Source organism: Pygoscelis adeliae, unplaced genomic scaffold, assembly GCF_000699105.1.
Source record: "Pygoscelis adeliae isolate BGI_AS28 unplaced genomic scaffold, ASM69910v1 Scaffold11, whole genome shotgun sequence".
Classification (NCBI taxonomy): domain Eukaryota; kingdom Metazoa; phylum Chordata; class Aves; order Sphenisciformes; family Spheniscidae; genus Pygoscelis; species Pygoscelis adeliae.
Genome location: NW_008824059.1, coordinates 1,232,968 through 1,248,209, shown reverse-complemented (window position 1 = coordinate 1,248,209; position 15,242 = coordinate 1,232,968). Strand labels below are relative to the sequence as shown.

The 15,242-nt window shown below is 43.0% G+C and overlaps 1 protein-coding gene across 1 annotated transcript in view; it reads right to left on the bottom strand.

Annotated features, from left to right (window-relative positions):
- The window catches only part of SHISA6 (shisa family member 6), a gene marked incomplete at its 5' end in the record, with an annotated part of 266,943 nt that overhangs the window by 21,244 nt on the left and 230,457 nt on the right, over positions 1-15,242 (bottom strand). The window contains one exon of the mRNA XM_009334072.1: positions 5,468-5,530. Within this exon, the coding sequence (XP_009332347.1) occupies positions 5,468-5,530 (63 nt within the window). The remainder of the gene's footprint in view (positions 1-5,467; positions 5,531-15,242) is intronic.

Sequence of the window (15,242 nt, the reverse complement as noted above, 5' to 3'; positions counted from 1 at the left end):
AAAGAGAAAGAGAAAGAGAAAGAAAGAGAAAGAGAAAGAGAAAAGAAAGAGAAAAGAAAGAAAGAGAAAGGATGTTTGAAGGATGGATGGATGGAAGAAAAGAAGAAAGAGAAAGAGAAACAAAGGAAGGAAGGAAGGAAGGAAGGAAGGAATATAAAAAAGACATACATACAAGCATATGTATATGGAATTTGTTTAAACTTCACATAGGAACAGCTATAAAATGAAATTTGCCTCCATCAGAGCAAATCCAGATATCATCTATGGAAAAATACCTGGCCAAATTAAAAACTTGATGTGAAGCCATTTGTTGCTTATGGTGGTTTATCAAGTATTTTTTGAGGTGGTTATCAAATGCAATGAACTGATGTAAAAATTATGATATAAACTTCCTACTAATGATATTATTTAGCAATGTGCTTGTTATTTATATAGATGTAAAAAATGTTTATACAAGACTCTTTTGGTTAGCATAATTAAATATGCACTAAATATAATGTGATTAAACTTCAGTAGCAGTAAAAAATAATGTAATAAGCTTTACAGAAACTGAGCCCAGGCAGTCAACATATATTTCTGTTATAGCTAATGCTACACTGCCTCAGTTCTGTTTTGTGCCCCTAGCTTCTTTTCTTTTCCCACATTTTAATGTTTTTATAGGAAAATAATTTTATGTGCTTATTTTGTATAAAGACTGAAAGCTGAGCAAGATGAATTAATGTATCAAAAGGTTTACCTGCATTTCATATGTAAAACTTAGTTGTGCTTAGAAACTAGTACTTGAGCACTCACATTCACCTTTTACATACAAAATCACTACATTTCCAAAAACTGCTGTAGAGTTCTTCATTTGCAGCTAAAATCTGCAGCTGATGTAAAACTAAAATCTAGAGCTAAGGAAACCCACATCAAACTTCTGATTTCAGTGGAACTGAGGTCTGAAGTCCATCACTGAAAGCAGAATTTAGGCTGAGGTTTCTAAAGGTCTGTAGATACCTCTATGATGGGACATTCAGTGTCCTAGAAGTTAATTAGGTGCATGAATAGACCAACACCAGAAGAAAATCAACAGACTTCTTTAAGATGTGGGATACTCAAAGTCATGCTGGCTAATTCAGAGCCCTCAACAACAGCAGAAATTAAATCCTGGTATTGCAGGCCATGGGTTGACAGACTCATTTGCCTGTGGTCATTTCTCTTGATCTCCATTGGAAATTGTCTTCCCCAACATATCACATTTTCCAAAAACAAGACAGATTACATTTCACTCCTTGCGAACCCTCTGTGCCAGCCAGGCAGGGAGAAAAGGGAGACTCTTCTCACTCTGTGTTAACTGTGCTGCAAACAGCAGTATGCTAATTAAATGATAGCAGCCTGGCAGAAACGATTATATGTGATCCCACCATTAATTAGTAGTTATTCCTTCCTGCATTGGAAGAGTTCGGTGTAATCACATCAGTGATCTCACGGCCGCACAACCCAGTGCGATGGGCATACCCTTTGCATTGAGAAGCTGTGCGCCATGAGTGGCAACCTCCCAAGCCAGGTTAAAACAGAGGGTCTTGGAGTTTTAACCCTGGGAACCTGAGGTTGAAGCTGAACAGCTCAGAGAACTAAGGTCAAATGTGCCTTTTCATTTTTTTCCTGGCTCCTTGTGAGCATAGGTTGTCCTTATCCCCTTTTATTTGTTTCTTTGCAGGTAAAAAACTGCCACAGTAATACAAGGCCGTGCCTGCATACGGTGCTGATAGACATTATGTGCATTCATAGAGGGCCTATCACAGTGGCATCTGCAGGGAGCAGGACGTAGGCAACCAGATAGCATCAGTTCCATGGAAACAGATGTTTACCATCCTCTGCCTTTCTCAGCTGAACAAAGACAATGTTGCTGATAGGGATACAGCAGGTTGTTCCCGGAACGTTGTTTGGTGGAATGGCTGCCCCACTGCACATCTGGATCAGTCCCACACACTATGATCCTGTTATGACTCCCAAGACCTTTGGGGAAATGAACGGGTTGGTGTCATTTGGTCTACTTTTGCAAAGGACTAGCCAGTACAGGAAGGTGAAAGGGAAGCACAGGGAACCTGGCTTTCATCCCTCCTCCATGAGGAGGTCTCCTGCGGAGCCCTGGGCCCCATGTCTGCCGCAACTGGGTTGTGGAAAGCCTCTGCTGCTCAGTTCTATGAGTTTAGAGACTCATTGTAATGGGAATCATAGGAGAAGGTAAGAAACCTGTGAAGTTCCTATGATGGTAAGACATGGGAGAGAGATCACCAGCCCACAGCAGCTGAGCTCTCATCCTGACAGGTATTCCAGTTTTCAACATCTCACACTTCCCTTCACAGATACCAGGTCAAGTGGATCCTTGCTGGGTGAGGCAGTCCTTGGGGAAGCTGTAGGGAGCTCCTCCGGGCACGGGAGGGATTTTCTGGCTGTTCAGGCTGAAGTGTTGTTTGTTTGGTGGCATGTCACCTACAACCACTGCCCTGCTTACTCTACGCTGGTAGCCTGAGAACCTTTCTCTGCTTGTTTTATTTCAGTTAAGAGTGAACTGAACTTGGGCCATGTGCAACAAAGGGCTTGTCTTGAGGTTTACACTGGATTCTTTCCCTTCTGCTCCTTTCAGTTCGTGTCACTGCATGGGGGGTGCTAGACACAGGCTAAGGGACAGAGCTCATGAACATGGTGCTCAGAAAGACGGGTCATGTCCACCTACAAAATTGCATAATCACACAGAAAATGTACACCATGTCCTACCCAGGAAGGGAATTAAATTAAAACTGTGGCGTTGCTGAACTATGTCAGAATTTCAGCAGTAATTATGAATACTGCAAGCTCTTTTGGTGCCTTATTTGAAAGGTCCAAATATCTTTTTAGACTCACCAAGCAATGGCTCACCAGCAACAGCACACAGGAATATCATGAACAAAAGTGTCCATGACCATATGGGTAACTTAGGAATAAAATATAACTCTGAATCATACAGTTATTTATAGTCAGATCATTCAAGTCACTTTGTACAACCAAACTATTAAGATACAGTAAACGCAAGAAATGAGTGGAGGAAAAACATGAAAGTTTCTAATCCAAGGTCATGAGTCTATCTGCTTTGATTTTTGTCTCTCAAGTACATAAAAAAGAAAAGCATCTGTCAGGGCCAGAGAGAAGTTTAACTGTTTTAGCACGTTGTTACCTTGAGCTATTGAATGCAATAGGGACCTGATGGTGGAGCGACATGAAAACTTTTGGGCAGAGACACAGGTAAATGGGACTCATCTGGCTCTGCTGGGGCAGATCTCAGAACCCAGAATGTGCTAGATTTGAAGGACAAGTAGTAAGACCTGAGAAAAGACAATAGAATTTCATCTCTATTACTCCATCTTTTTCTTCTTTTCTTTTTCTCAGGAAAGTAAAAAAGTAAACAAAATAAGTAGCCTGAAGAGCATTTGAGATTGTCAATTCAGGTTCAATAAATATTCCTGTGTTACTGCCAGGTTTAAAGCTGACATTGTTTCTCCTGTGTTTTTTGGGAGACGGAATAAAACCCCCTAATAATGTAGTCTTACAACTGAAAGTAACTTACAGGCTGAGGAGCTGCCTCTAGGAAGGAGAAACACCAAAGGTTTTAGGTGACCTTTTCAAGGGCAATTGTTCTCCCACATTTTTTTGTGGCAAAGAAGCATGGAAATTTCTATACAAGAACACACAACTCACAATAAATCAATTCCAGAATAGTTATCAAGATGAAGCTTCAGAATTAAAAACAAATGCCAGAACAATAAGAGTAACAAAAAGAGAGATTCAGAGCTGCAAGAAGTGTATATTAAGATGAGATTTACCCATCACTTACTGGTTCCTCAGCAGAAGGAAGGTTCCAGTTGCAAATGCTGGAGGAATATATCACATTCAAAGGGTAAAGGGTGCAGGGAAGAATAAAGACAAGACCAAGACAAGGTAGCAGCAGAAGAGGGAAGAAAGCAGAGAAGACCTGGGGGGTTCATTCAGAGGTTGGACTGATTGCACAGAGACAGGGGGAACCACCGATTTGGGTGGCAGTGGCTGGTGTGAATTTGGATGGAGCCAGGAAGCTGCAGGTGATTTGACTGTGTGGTCTGTGATTGCTACGATGCAGGGAGGGACATGCTGCCCACACTCAGCTGCTAATCTGGGGCCAAGGAAGTCAAAAGGAGGAGGCAGCTAGGGCAGGGGAGGCAGAAGGGCTGAAGGGACAGCGCTAAGCAGAGAGGGGAGGGTTTCTGCCCATGGAGGAAGTGAAGAAACATCTCTAGGCTGGGATGAGATGGTGGAAACAAAGGGGAAAACAAACCTTTGAGTAGCGTCTGAACTCTTGAAGCTGGCTAAAGGGTGACATGGGGCATCCCCAAGTTTATTAGGTCAAGAGGGCTGGATAGAGAGGTGCCAATAAATGTGCTGAACCATGTGCAGAGGTAAGACAAATGAACATCGTGTTTTTTCAGAGCTCAGCAAGAGCACTGTCAGAAGGGGTATTAACACATATGAAGCTGTTTGGGTACAAAGACCAAACCCAGGGAAGCTTTGGAGGAATTCTGGAAGGGCTGCTCTCACCCTTTAGAGGGATGACCAGACAGGTTATATAGTGGTGATAGGCTGCCCCAGATATCTCCTGAGGTGTTATTTCTGAGGTTATGGGGATAGGTCAGTGCTGGTTCATACCGTGGTGGGAGTAGGGACATGAAAGGCGCTCTGGGTTTCATAAGTTCCTAGGGTCAGAGAAATGTCATGTTTCCACAATAAAATAAAGGGGATTTGGAAGGGTGTGAAAGCAACTACTGGAACCCATTTAGAAAGAGGCAATACTGTTTATGAAAGTGGGCAGGGGGAGTCCTGAATCTCTTAATGGTCTTTACCTATCCTGCATACTAGAAACTAGAGAGACATTGTGCAGTGAATCAGGGGCTTCAGTAGGTTATCCCAACCAGAGCCATGCAAGTATGGGATGGACAACTTGGATTTAGCTGTGAACCTAAACTCTGGCCACATATTGTTATGCCAAAATCATGTCAGCTTAGGAGCCCTTGTCCCATGTTCACTGTCCTTCTAACGTATCTTAGAAATACGCACAAGCAGCACTATAAGTTGAGTGGCTTGGCTGACAAGATGGACTTTTCTTTGGTTATCATTTTTACTGTTTTGGGTGGTAAAATCCGACAGCACCTTGCTGATGTGGAAGGGAGAAAGGAGCAATCAGACATGGGGAAACACAAAGTTGACAGGTAAACTTATAAAAGACTGGGCCATATTTCATTGTGCACACTTTTTAAAAATATGGTCCTATGTTTAATGTTAATGGAAACCATCATTCATGCATCATTGCCATAGGAACATTTCTATTAACATTAAACATACTTTGATACCAGTAAGTGTTACTGGCTGGCAGAGGAAAGTTACAACGTGTGTAATTTTGCTCTTTGTTTTCTCTTACCATGTGTAGGTGTCTGGGTGGCACTGTTTAGTATCAGGTGATTATAATTTTGTTCTTGGTCATCTGAAATTCACAGAAAAAAAAAATCCCTTTAAGAAATGGCTTAGCATACCCACTGATCTGCAGATGATAATTACAGCTCACAGTATTCACAGGAAATCTCAGCATGATTAAAGAAAGGAGAAGAAAATGCTTAAGAAAGCAGAAGATTCTGTTATGTAGTTCACTTAAAATTCCAGATGCAAGAAGAACACGATAATGGGAAACTGCTCCCGCTCTGCTGAGCCTGCAAATTAGAGTTATCTGCAAAGGTAAGAAACATGTCCAGACAGGAACAAACCGCAACTGGTGTACCAACACCAGTAGTGTGTTCCTGGGAAGTGCTGGAACCTCACAGCCCCTACTCCACTGCTCCATCTCCATCCAGCAGGGAGATTTTCAGGAAGTTAGCCTACACGAGAAAGAGACTCTCCCGCTGTGACTGCAACCACAACAACAATGTCCTGTGTGAGTACAGGGAAGGATCAAGTAAGTGGCCTCATAAATGCAGGCGGTAAACAGCTGCACATGGGCTGTAGATCTCCCTCCCCTGAGAAGTGAGAATCCTGTAAGACCTGATGCATTCAGTATTCAATGCACCGTGCTGCGAAGTAGGAGGAATGATCAATGGCAGAACAACTGCTACCATTGTGGTTAGTAACTACCCTTTGGGTTGGAAAACAACTTACTTTCTTTCTCACTGTAATAAAACCATTAGATAAGTGACTGCTGATAAACTTCTATTATCTTTAGTTTCCAGACAAGCCTTCAATAAGGAATGAACTCTTTGTCCAGATCTTTACAACCTGTTATGGAACTGTAGTAATGTAGGGGGAGAAGAGATTTCAAGAAATCTTCTTGCATCTCATGCTCTCCCAGTGCAGGATGGGCTAGTCTGATGTCTAGTCTGCTATTCTTAAAAACCTATCATGGATATTTCACTTTTTCCCCAGATCTGTTTCATTAGGTCTTTCTTACTGCTTTTTAGGCCAATTGCTTCATTCCTGTCTACCAGGGACATGGAGAAAATCCCCCTTATTTCTGCAATAGCTCTTTATGACAAAGCTGTTACTATGTGTTCCCTTAACTTTATTCTTCAAGCTAAACAATGCCATTTCCTTTATGTTTCCCTATAAAACTTGCTTTGCCTTTGGTTATTGTCGTTCTGGCATCCTGTGCTCTCTCCGATTGACCTAGAACCTTCTCAAGTTTGGAATACAGTCTGGGACATGTTTCTGAGAAGAGACCTTACCAGTACAGAGTGGAGTGGCTGGATTTTTCCCAGTCTCTTGTTCACACAAAACTTGTATGATATTTTTCTTTTCCTGGTTCATTTAAAGTTTGTGATCCTTTATGATTCCTTATCGCTGTTCCAAAGAACTGCTACCTGTCCAAATATTCTTCAACATATACAAGGTTTTTTAGTATTCCTGTTTCAGTCCAATGCATAACATTTTTCTCCATTTAATCAATTTATTTTCAGTCTATTTCTCCAATTTGTCAAGAACAATTTAAATTCTAATCCCATCCTCTAATAGACTTATGGTCATCCGAGCTTCATCTGCAAATTTAATAAGCAAATTCCTTTTCCACCTGTAACAAAAAGACTAAATTCAGAACCACATCAGTTCATCCTTCTACTGATATTTAGTTACCTTTTATGGTTAGTCAGCCATTATGGCATCTACCCTGTAGAAGTTCATTAATAACATGCTTCTCAAATTAGTCTCACATTATTTTCCCAGAAACTGCTGAAAATCTTGTTAAGGTCATGATCCTTAATATAAGCTATTTCTCCCTGGCCACAAAACACAGTAAAAAATAAAAATAAGATTAGCTTGACATGATTTGTTTCTGAGAAGTCCCTGATGGCCGCTACTTTATCTCACTGGAAACTCATCTCCCTGCACAGCATGCTGAATATCTGTGTACAGCCAGGATTAAAATCCGAGGTTATTTATTCGGATGACAGCAGACTGGGCACCTTAGCTGGCTTACTTCTCCATCTAGAAAACAGGAACTCATTATATACACAGACAGCTGAAAATACAGAAAGGATATTAGCTTAGCTACCAGTATGTGATGAGCAAACCTTGAAAGGAGACCAAGTTCACATAGACACCTAAAGTGCCCTTGAATAAATGGCCTTCAGGTCGCCTAAGTTAGAATTTTCCTTTGGATCCCCCATTGCTGGTTACTTTTAGCAAGAAAATGTCCTGCAGTAGCTACTTTTGTGACTTTACTTCAGTTTCTGTTCCTCCATATAGTCTAATTTCACTTTAATGTGAAAACTGGACTGGAGGACGGGTGGGACAAGTAAAAAAAATGCATATTTTTGGAATCCCTGTAACTGTCTGGAGGCATTTCCAGAGATATGGGATCTGATGGGACACTTTCCATCTAGTTTCCAGCAAGCATGATACAGAATCCTGCTCACTAATTTCTGCATTAAGTTTTAACTGTTTCTGGAGTTCAAACAGACCTTTTCAGTAATATGATTTTAAAAGATTGTATGTGATGGTGAGTCTGATACATGCCTAAAAGAAATGGCTGCAGTATTTTTAGTCTTCATTACCAAAACCCACAATATACTTTAGGTCTTAACTGAATCATCTGACTTCAACTCCTATTAGATCTTTCATATTTTTCGGTGGGACTAAGGAAACAATTTCTTACTAGAAAACTCTTCCACATGTAGGTATTTCTAGATCATGAGGCTTGTCAATCATCAACTTGATTATTCTCTTAGATAATCTAAATATTCTGTGCTTCTGAAAAGCTGTGGGGCTAAGGTCTGGGCCGGTATCTATAGACTTAATCAGATTCGGTTCATGACATTGTTAAGCAGAAATGTGTTTTGAATGTTACTGTTAGACTGGTGTTTAGTCATTACAGCCAGCAATGGGGGTGCTGGGACTGCCAGACACACAGCTTTGGAGCAGTCTCCTCTATGCAGAATTTTTAGGGTTTTTGGTTGCAAAGGCAGCTGTTTTGTACAGTGTACATTAGGGATGTCTGTGTCCTGAGAACAACTGTGTCTCTCTTATGGCAGGTTTTCTGTTACCAAGTTCATAAAATCACAGAATCACTGAGGCTGGAGGCACCTCTGGAGATCGTCTCGTCCAACCCCCTGCTCAAAACAGTGTCAGCTAGAGCCCAGGACCTTGTTCATTAGGGTTTTGAATACCTCCAAGGATGGAGACTCCTTGTAAATCCTCTCTGTAAATCCTCTTCCAGTGTTCAGCCACCCTCACAGTAAGAAAGTTTTTTCTTATGTTTAAGTGGAATTTTCTGTAGTACAATTTGTGCTCATTGCCTCTTGCCCTGTCACTGGGCACCACTGAGAAGAGCCTGGCTCTATCTTCTTTACTTACCCATCAGTTATTTACATACATCGATGAGATCCCCCTAAGTCTTCTCTTCTCCAGGCTGAAAAGATCCAGCTCTCAGCCTCTCCCATAACAACAGATGCTCCAGTCCCTTAAACATCTTCCTGGCCCTTTGCTGGACCCACTCTAGTTCGCCCGTGTCTCTCCTGTACTGATGAGCCCATCACTGGTCCCAGCACTACAGATGTTTCTCACCAGTACTGAGCAGAGGGGAAGGATCACCTCCCTTGACCTACTGGCAACACTCCTCCAAATGCAGTCCAGGATGCTGGTGACCTTCTTTGCCACAAGGGCACATTGCTAGCTCATGTTCAGCTTGGTGTCCATCATGTATTTTATTGGTTATTTTACCCACAATTTATTACCTTATTTATAAGTTATTAAATCTATTTTTGAAAGTTGCAAACTAGGTAGTGAGTAATGAGCCTGTTGTATTTTTTTGGTGACCTCTCCTTGACATTTGCAGCTGATGTGTTCATTGAGCGTGACTGAATTGCTATACAGCCACTTCTCTCCTGAAAGCCTTAGAAAGTGAGATACTTCCCCAGGAGGTCTCCATCCTTCCACATGCTTTGTGTAGTAGCCTGTGGTTCCTATGCTAGTCCTTCTGGTCCTTTCAGCCAGGTGTAGGGCTGCAGTCATGCAGTGTAGCTAGGGAAAGCAAGGACTTCCAGCCTGGCTACAGCAAAGCTAATCTACAAATGAAATCGCAGAAAACATCCAAACATCCAAACTGTTTGTCCCCTTCTTAACTAATGTTGCTTACACACTACAGGAGCTGACAGATAAAAGGTTACACAGAGATGGAGACACTTGTGTGTGTGAAATGCAAGCATTTAAAACAGTAGCAGACATAACTTGAACACATTAATTGTTGCAGAAGGGAAACAACAGAGGCTTCTCTCTCCTGAAAGCAGAGTACTCCAATGCAGTCACTTACTCTCACAGCCTCGCTCCTTGGTGAAATTGTGTCTTCACTGAGGACAATTACACCTGCATCTACATGAATAGGAACTATTGTCTTCTGATTCTGATCAGCTTTCCATTTCACCCCAAATACTTTTTCTTTCTCTTTCTCTCTTTCTCTTTCTCTTTCTCTTTCTCTTTCTCTTTCTCTTTCTCTTTCTCTTTCTCTTTCTCTTTCTCTTTCTCTTTCTCTTTCTCTTTCTCTTTCTCTTTCTCTTTCTCTTTCTCTTTCTCTTTCTCTTTCTCTTTCTCTTTCTCTTTCTCTTTCTTCCCTTCCCTTACCTTCCCTTCCCTTTTTTTCCCTCTAAAAAATGCAGGTGCTTTGAGGCTACTGCTTAAGAAATATCATCCAAAATAGTCAGACCCTGAATTATTGGCATTTTCATGTGGCTGAGCTAATCAGGCATCTGAATGCAGCACTGGGCTTCATTTACCACTTCTGTAGCCTATTGTAAACACTTTCTAAGCAATAAAATGCTTTAAAATGATGGCTGAGCCTTCCTGTACCTCTTCAGGTTTAACAAGATAATGCTGTTAATTGTGAAGTGCCAGTTAGGCAGAAGCATATCTATTGTAGAGACAAGTATCTGAGTTCAAAGCTATTTACTAGGAAACTCCATTAGGGAAATAAAGGATTCACAGTGCTCTGAATTGCCAGACCACAATATGAAATTTCTGAGCACAGCTGGAGGAGCGATCAGATACAATAACCAGCAGAAAGAATGAGACGTTTTACTGGCTGAAGGGGAACAAGTGCTCCCAGTCCCTTTGCAATACGGGAGAAGACACGTGGACAGTCAGGGGTTTTAAGGGCTTCAGTTTTTTTTCCAAAGGAAATGGGTTCACTTAGTAGGGACAGAACAAAATGCTGCATCCCACGCGATTTTATCGGTGGTCTATATGTGAATTCAGTAACTGCTGCTCTGGGAAATACAACTTTTCACCCATTTGGGGAAGGGGAGTCTGTGATGGGGTGCATTTATGAAAGGAGAAGGGAAGATGCTGTTGGAGGGGATGAGATACTGCAGGGAGAAAGAGAAGTCTGTAGATGCTGGGAATTGCTAAGGGACAAGTTTCTGCCTAGATGGCCTTGCTGCCATGCTGAGGGGGCCCTTCTTCTGCAGCTACCAACCTGCCTAAGCACTCCAGAATATCTCAGTGCTACTGGGCAGGATCCACCAGTAAGTACCTGCATTAGCTTAGAGTACAGTGAAACCAACCCAAATGTAGGCTGCTGCTGACAGGCCCCATTTCCTGCCCTGACCGTGTCCCTGCAGGAGAGCATGTACAGCTGCCCCGCAAGCCCTGGGGAAGCGGCCCAACTGAACATGCAACATGCACAGTACGTTCAGCCAGAGCGGTCCTCAACCAGGTTCTCCACCCTGCACCCCCACGGCCACCAGTGGCAGCACCCATGGGCCCTAGCACCCTACTTCTGCTGGTGGCAGTGACATCTTGGACCCTGAAAAGGAGAAATCTTCTTCCAAGTTCAGCACCCAAGGAAACAAATGAGTCTGTGCACCACTGCTGAGTCCTTGCTGTCTCTCCCCTCTCTATTGCTTCCTCACGTTTCTCCATGTCTCTCCATGGAGGTGACACTCAGATGGGCTGGCAGCCCGACACAGTCAGACCAGGTGTCTCCTGCAGGAAGAGGTGGTTTCTGCTGTGCCTGGAGTCAGGGCTCAGGCAGCTGTGTGAGAGGGGTTCAGGGGGTCTCCTAAACTTCCCCAAGAGCCTCTCTCCTTAGTTTCCCCAGCCTGTGTTTGAAGATGGAGAGGAGGGATCCCTTTATTAATTCCTGAAATTTCACTGAGAGTGCAAGTGCATTTTTGAAAAGACTTAGTCTAGTGTCAGCTATGGCATCTAACGATTGATTTCAAGAAGCTCAAGCATCTTTTCCACAGAGGACGATAAAACATGAAGCTATAATTTTCCCAGTGAATATGGAGAGTGCTTTATGGTCCTGCAGCAGCTGAACAACTTTGGTGTTGGGGCAACATCAACTCCCTCAGAAGTCTCTGGGCAATGGTCACCGTGAGTGCCAAGAGCAAGACAGGATCTGGCCCTGGGGACCTGAGAGCACCCCTAATGGGCAACTGAAATCAGAGCATCTGGGTTTGCTCCAGGGGTGGGATGGTGCTGGACAGCCCCTCGTCCCCTTCTTCACAGAGGCAGAGATACCTCATCTGCTGAGGTATCGATCTCAGCATTGGAAAGGAACTCTTCTTCCCGTGGTCAAGACTGACAGCTCTGATTTGCAGCATAAATCACTAACTGAATTGTCTGTCTCAAGGTGCAAAACCCCGGGTAACTGACGAAGAAAACTTTAAATAGCCTCCCAAGATTTCCCACTGCACTTCTTATCCAGGAGATCCTCAAGAAACAATCCTTTTGCATAAGGACTTAACCTTTCCTTTGGTACTTGGTTTTAGTCTCCTCTAAGGTATATTTTTTCAGTCTCAGGGATTTTGTATGAGTTTATTGTTAATAAAAACTAGATTAATTGTGTTCTATAATGGAAAAAATATCAAGAGTCAGAATATGGAAAGAAAACACTGTATTTTCCAGCCTGTCTTTCCTAATGAAGTTCCTTATAAAAATGGCAAAGCAAAGATATTTTTAATTTATGCCAACTGTATTACAGATATATGCTAGTTCTGACAGTCATGCAATATTTTGCATTAGTTTTTCAATATTTATTAAAGTACTGGGAACTGCTCTGAAATCTATAGTCAACAGGACAAAAGAAATGGACTAAACAGGAGCAATTAGCCTATGAAATACAATTCCTTGCCTTCTGCCCCTCTGATCTTTTCAGCAACCTCAGCATTTGCCTACCTTCAACCTTATTCCCCAGCTGAGATTTTCAGAGAAGGATGTAACAAGCGGTTTATTTTTCTGATGACAAGATAAATGTTTGGCATTTGCACTAATGAAGAGAAAATCCCTTTCAAGGGCTAATCTTCCAGAGTGCTTAAATACGACAAAAGACTTCAGGCTTTCGGAACTGAAAGAAACGCAGACCCCGAAGGCAAGGAGGAAAGCAGACCAAAAACTGATGATGAGAATATAAACGCTTTCGGCATAAAGCTACTCATTTATCATCTGCCTGCCCCCCTCTGGCATTTTCTGTTCACAATTTGTAGTCCAGAGGGGAACCCTTGAGCAAATGTCCTTTAACTGCTGCTACGCTGGTTGAGCAAAGCTGAGCAGGGTGCCTGGGCAAGGAGAGGAGGCATCAACCCTTTGCTATGCAAAGCCTTTCCCCGTTAGTTTAGATTAGACAGAGATGGTGGCAGACAGCAGCTCCCAGCACTGGGGGCCATCCCAGGGAACTGGGGAGGCTCAGCCCGCGGTCCCCTCCTGAGGGAGGTCTGCCCAGCCAGCCAGGACTCTGAGGTGCCTTATCAGAGGTGATGAGCATATGAATATTTAGCCTAATAGATCATTAAATCCCAGCTGCCTTTCATGTACATTAGCCAATAACTAATTACTTTATACTTTTATGCTGTGACTATCCTGCTTGCAGAGTGTTTCTGCACCTGGCTAATGATACCCAAACAAACTGACCCCTAAAAAAGGGACTGTAGCAAGGGGCACACAAGACAAAAACAAAAATTAAGCTACTAGTAAAGTCAGCATGTCAGTCATTAAAGGGGTTGGAAATGCCAGATTAAAGGCTGTCCCCAAACCCTTAATTTGATATTCATTATGTCAGGTTTTTGTTCTACCATTCCAGCCTATTTTTCAACTGTAATCCTGTGACTCATTCATTGAACAGGATGCTCGGGGAATAAGGCAGCTATTCAAGAGTTATTTTAATCCTCATTAAGCGGTGAATGGCCCTGTTCTTTAGTATCCCACGCCATCCAAATCCTGCACTGATTATGGAGCTGTTATTTTCCATGCAGGCTTTCCTCTAGCACTCATCTAAGCCTCACAAACAGCTTCCAGACTCCCATTGCAGGTAGGGTGGGGTCTGTCAGCCCCAGATTTAAGCTGAGTCAGAGAGCAATTGTACTTGCATCTGCAAGGTTTTATTACTTTTGAGGAACAGCCATGGAACACTCAGGTCAGATTTTTCAGATCACACAGGGGATTTTTAATAGGATTTTGCAAGCATAAATCAGATGCTAATTAATCATACCACTTTTGTGGGGAAGGTAAGGCAGGTGCAACTGTTCCTGATTTACATGTGGGGAAAATGATGAAGGCGGGTGGAATCACTTCCCTGCGGCCACACAGTAACACAAGGAGGGCTGGAAATGCTCCCCCCAGCCCAGTTCAACCCCAGGCTTGTTACTCTTCATTCACAACCCTGCCGGCCACAGCAGCGAGAGCACACCCTGCCTGATTATGGCTGTGGCAGCTTGCTGGAGCTCAACACTTCAGAAAATCATGTTGCAGGTGTTTGAAACTTAAGGAACAAGAAACCAAAGTGACTTTGAAAGGCTCTGATTAACTGACTAGCTCAGCTTCCTCCAGGCCTTTCCCACAAGGCAGACCCTGATGTTTCACCTACATCAGCAGAGCCTCCCAGGAGTGCCCCAGCATCCTCCGACAGAAGCTCCCCTCCTGCCCACCCCGCTGTGTGCCCTCCTGAGCAGCATCACTGAGGGCAGCCAAAGCTGCCGCCACCCGCACGGTTGCATGGATGTTCCATGTTCTGCTGGCATAGCAAAGTCAGGCAGGAGACTAGCGTTTCTCGCACCTGGAGCTGCTGCAGACTTGTCAGCAGGATTTTCAGTGTGGACTTGGCTGCAGGAACTCCCTGGCAGTGGCAAGAGAGGAGTCTGGTTCACCTGGACACCAGTCAAGTGCTTGCCCTGCCCGCCTCCTGGAGCTGTCATTTGGTGCCTCATGCTTCTCACATCTTGGGACTGCTACAAGCCTCCTTCACTATGCAGCAGTGACTCATGCCCAGAGCTACTCTGTCCAAGCAGCGTTCAAGGCAGATATTTTATTTGCAAAATATCCACCAAGTAACTAAAAACTGTATGAGTTAACATTTCACAGGAAACTTCAACTCATCCATTTGCTACTTTTGACCTCTTGTTTTTACAGTTTAAATGGAAGTCTTTCTAAACTGTAAGCAGTTATACATACTTACAGGCAGAGTTTAGTTTACCCAGAAAAGGAAGGAAATGGCAGAAACCATCGCTCTGGATGAAGTACTTGTTATAACCGAGCAAGTTCCTGATGTAAAACCATGATTTTACTGTTGGGCTTGCTACAAATAGTGTTTCTTATCAGTAGGGTTTTTTTCCTGGTTTCAGCTGGGATAGAGTTAATTTTCTTCCTAGTAGCTGGTACAGTGCTGTGTCTTGGATTTAGGATGAGAATAAGTTGATAACAACACCGATGTTTTAGTTGTTGCTAAG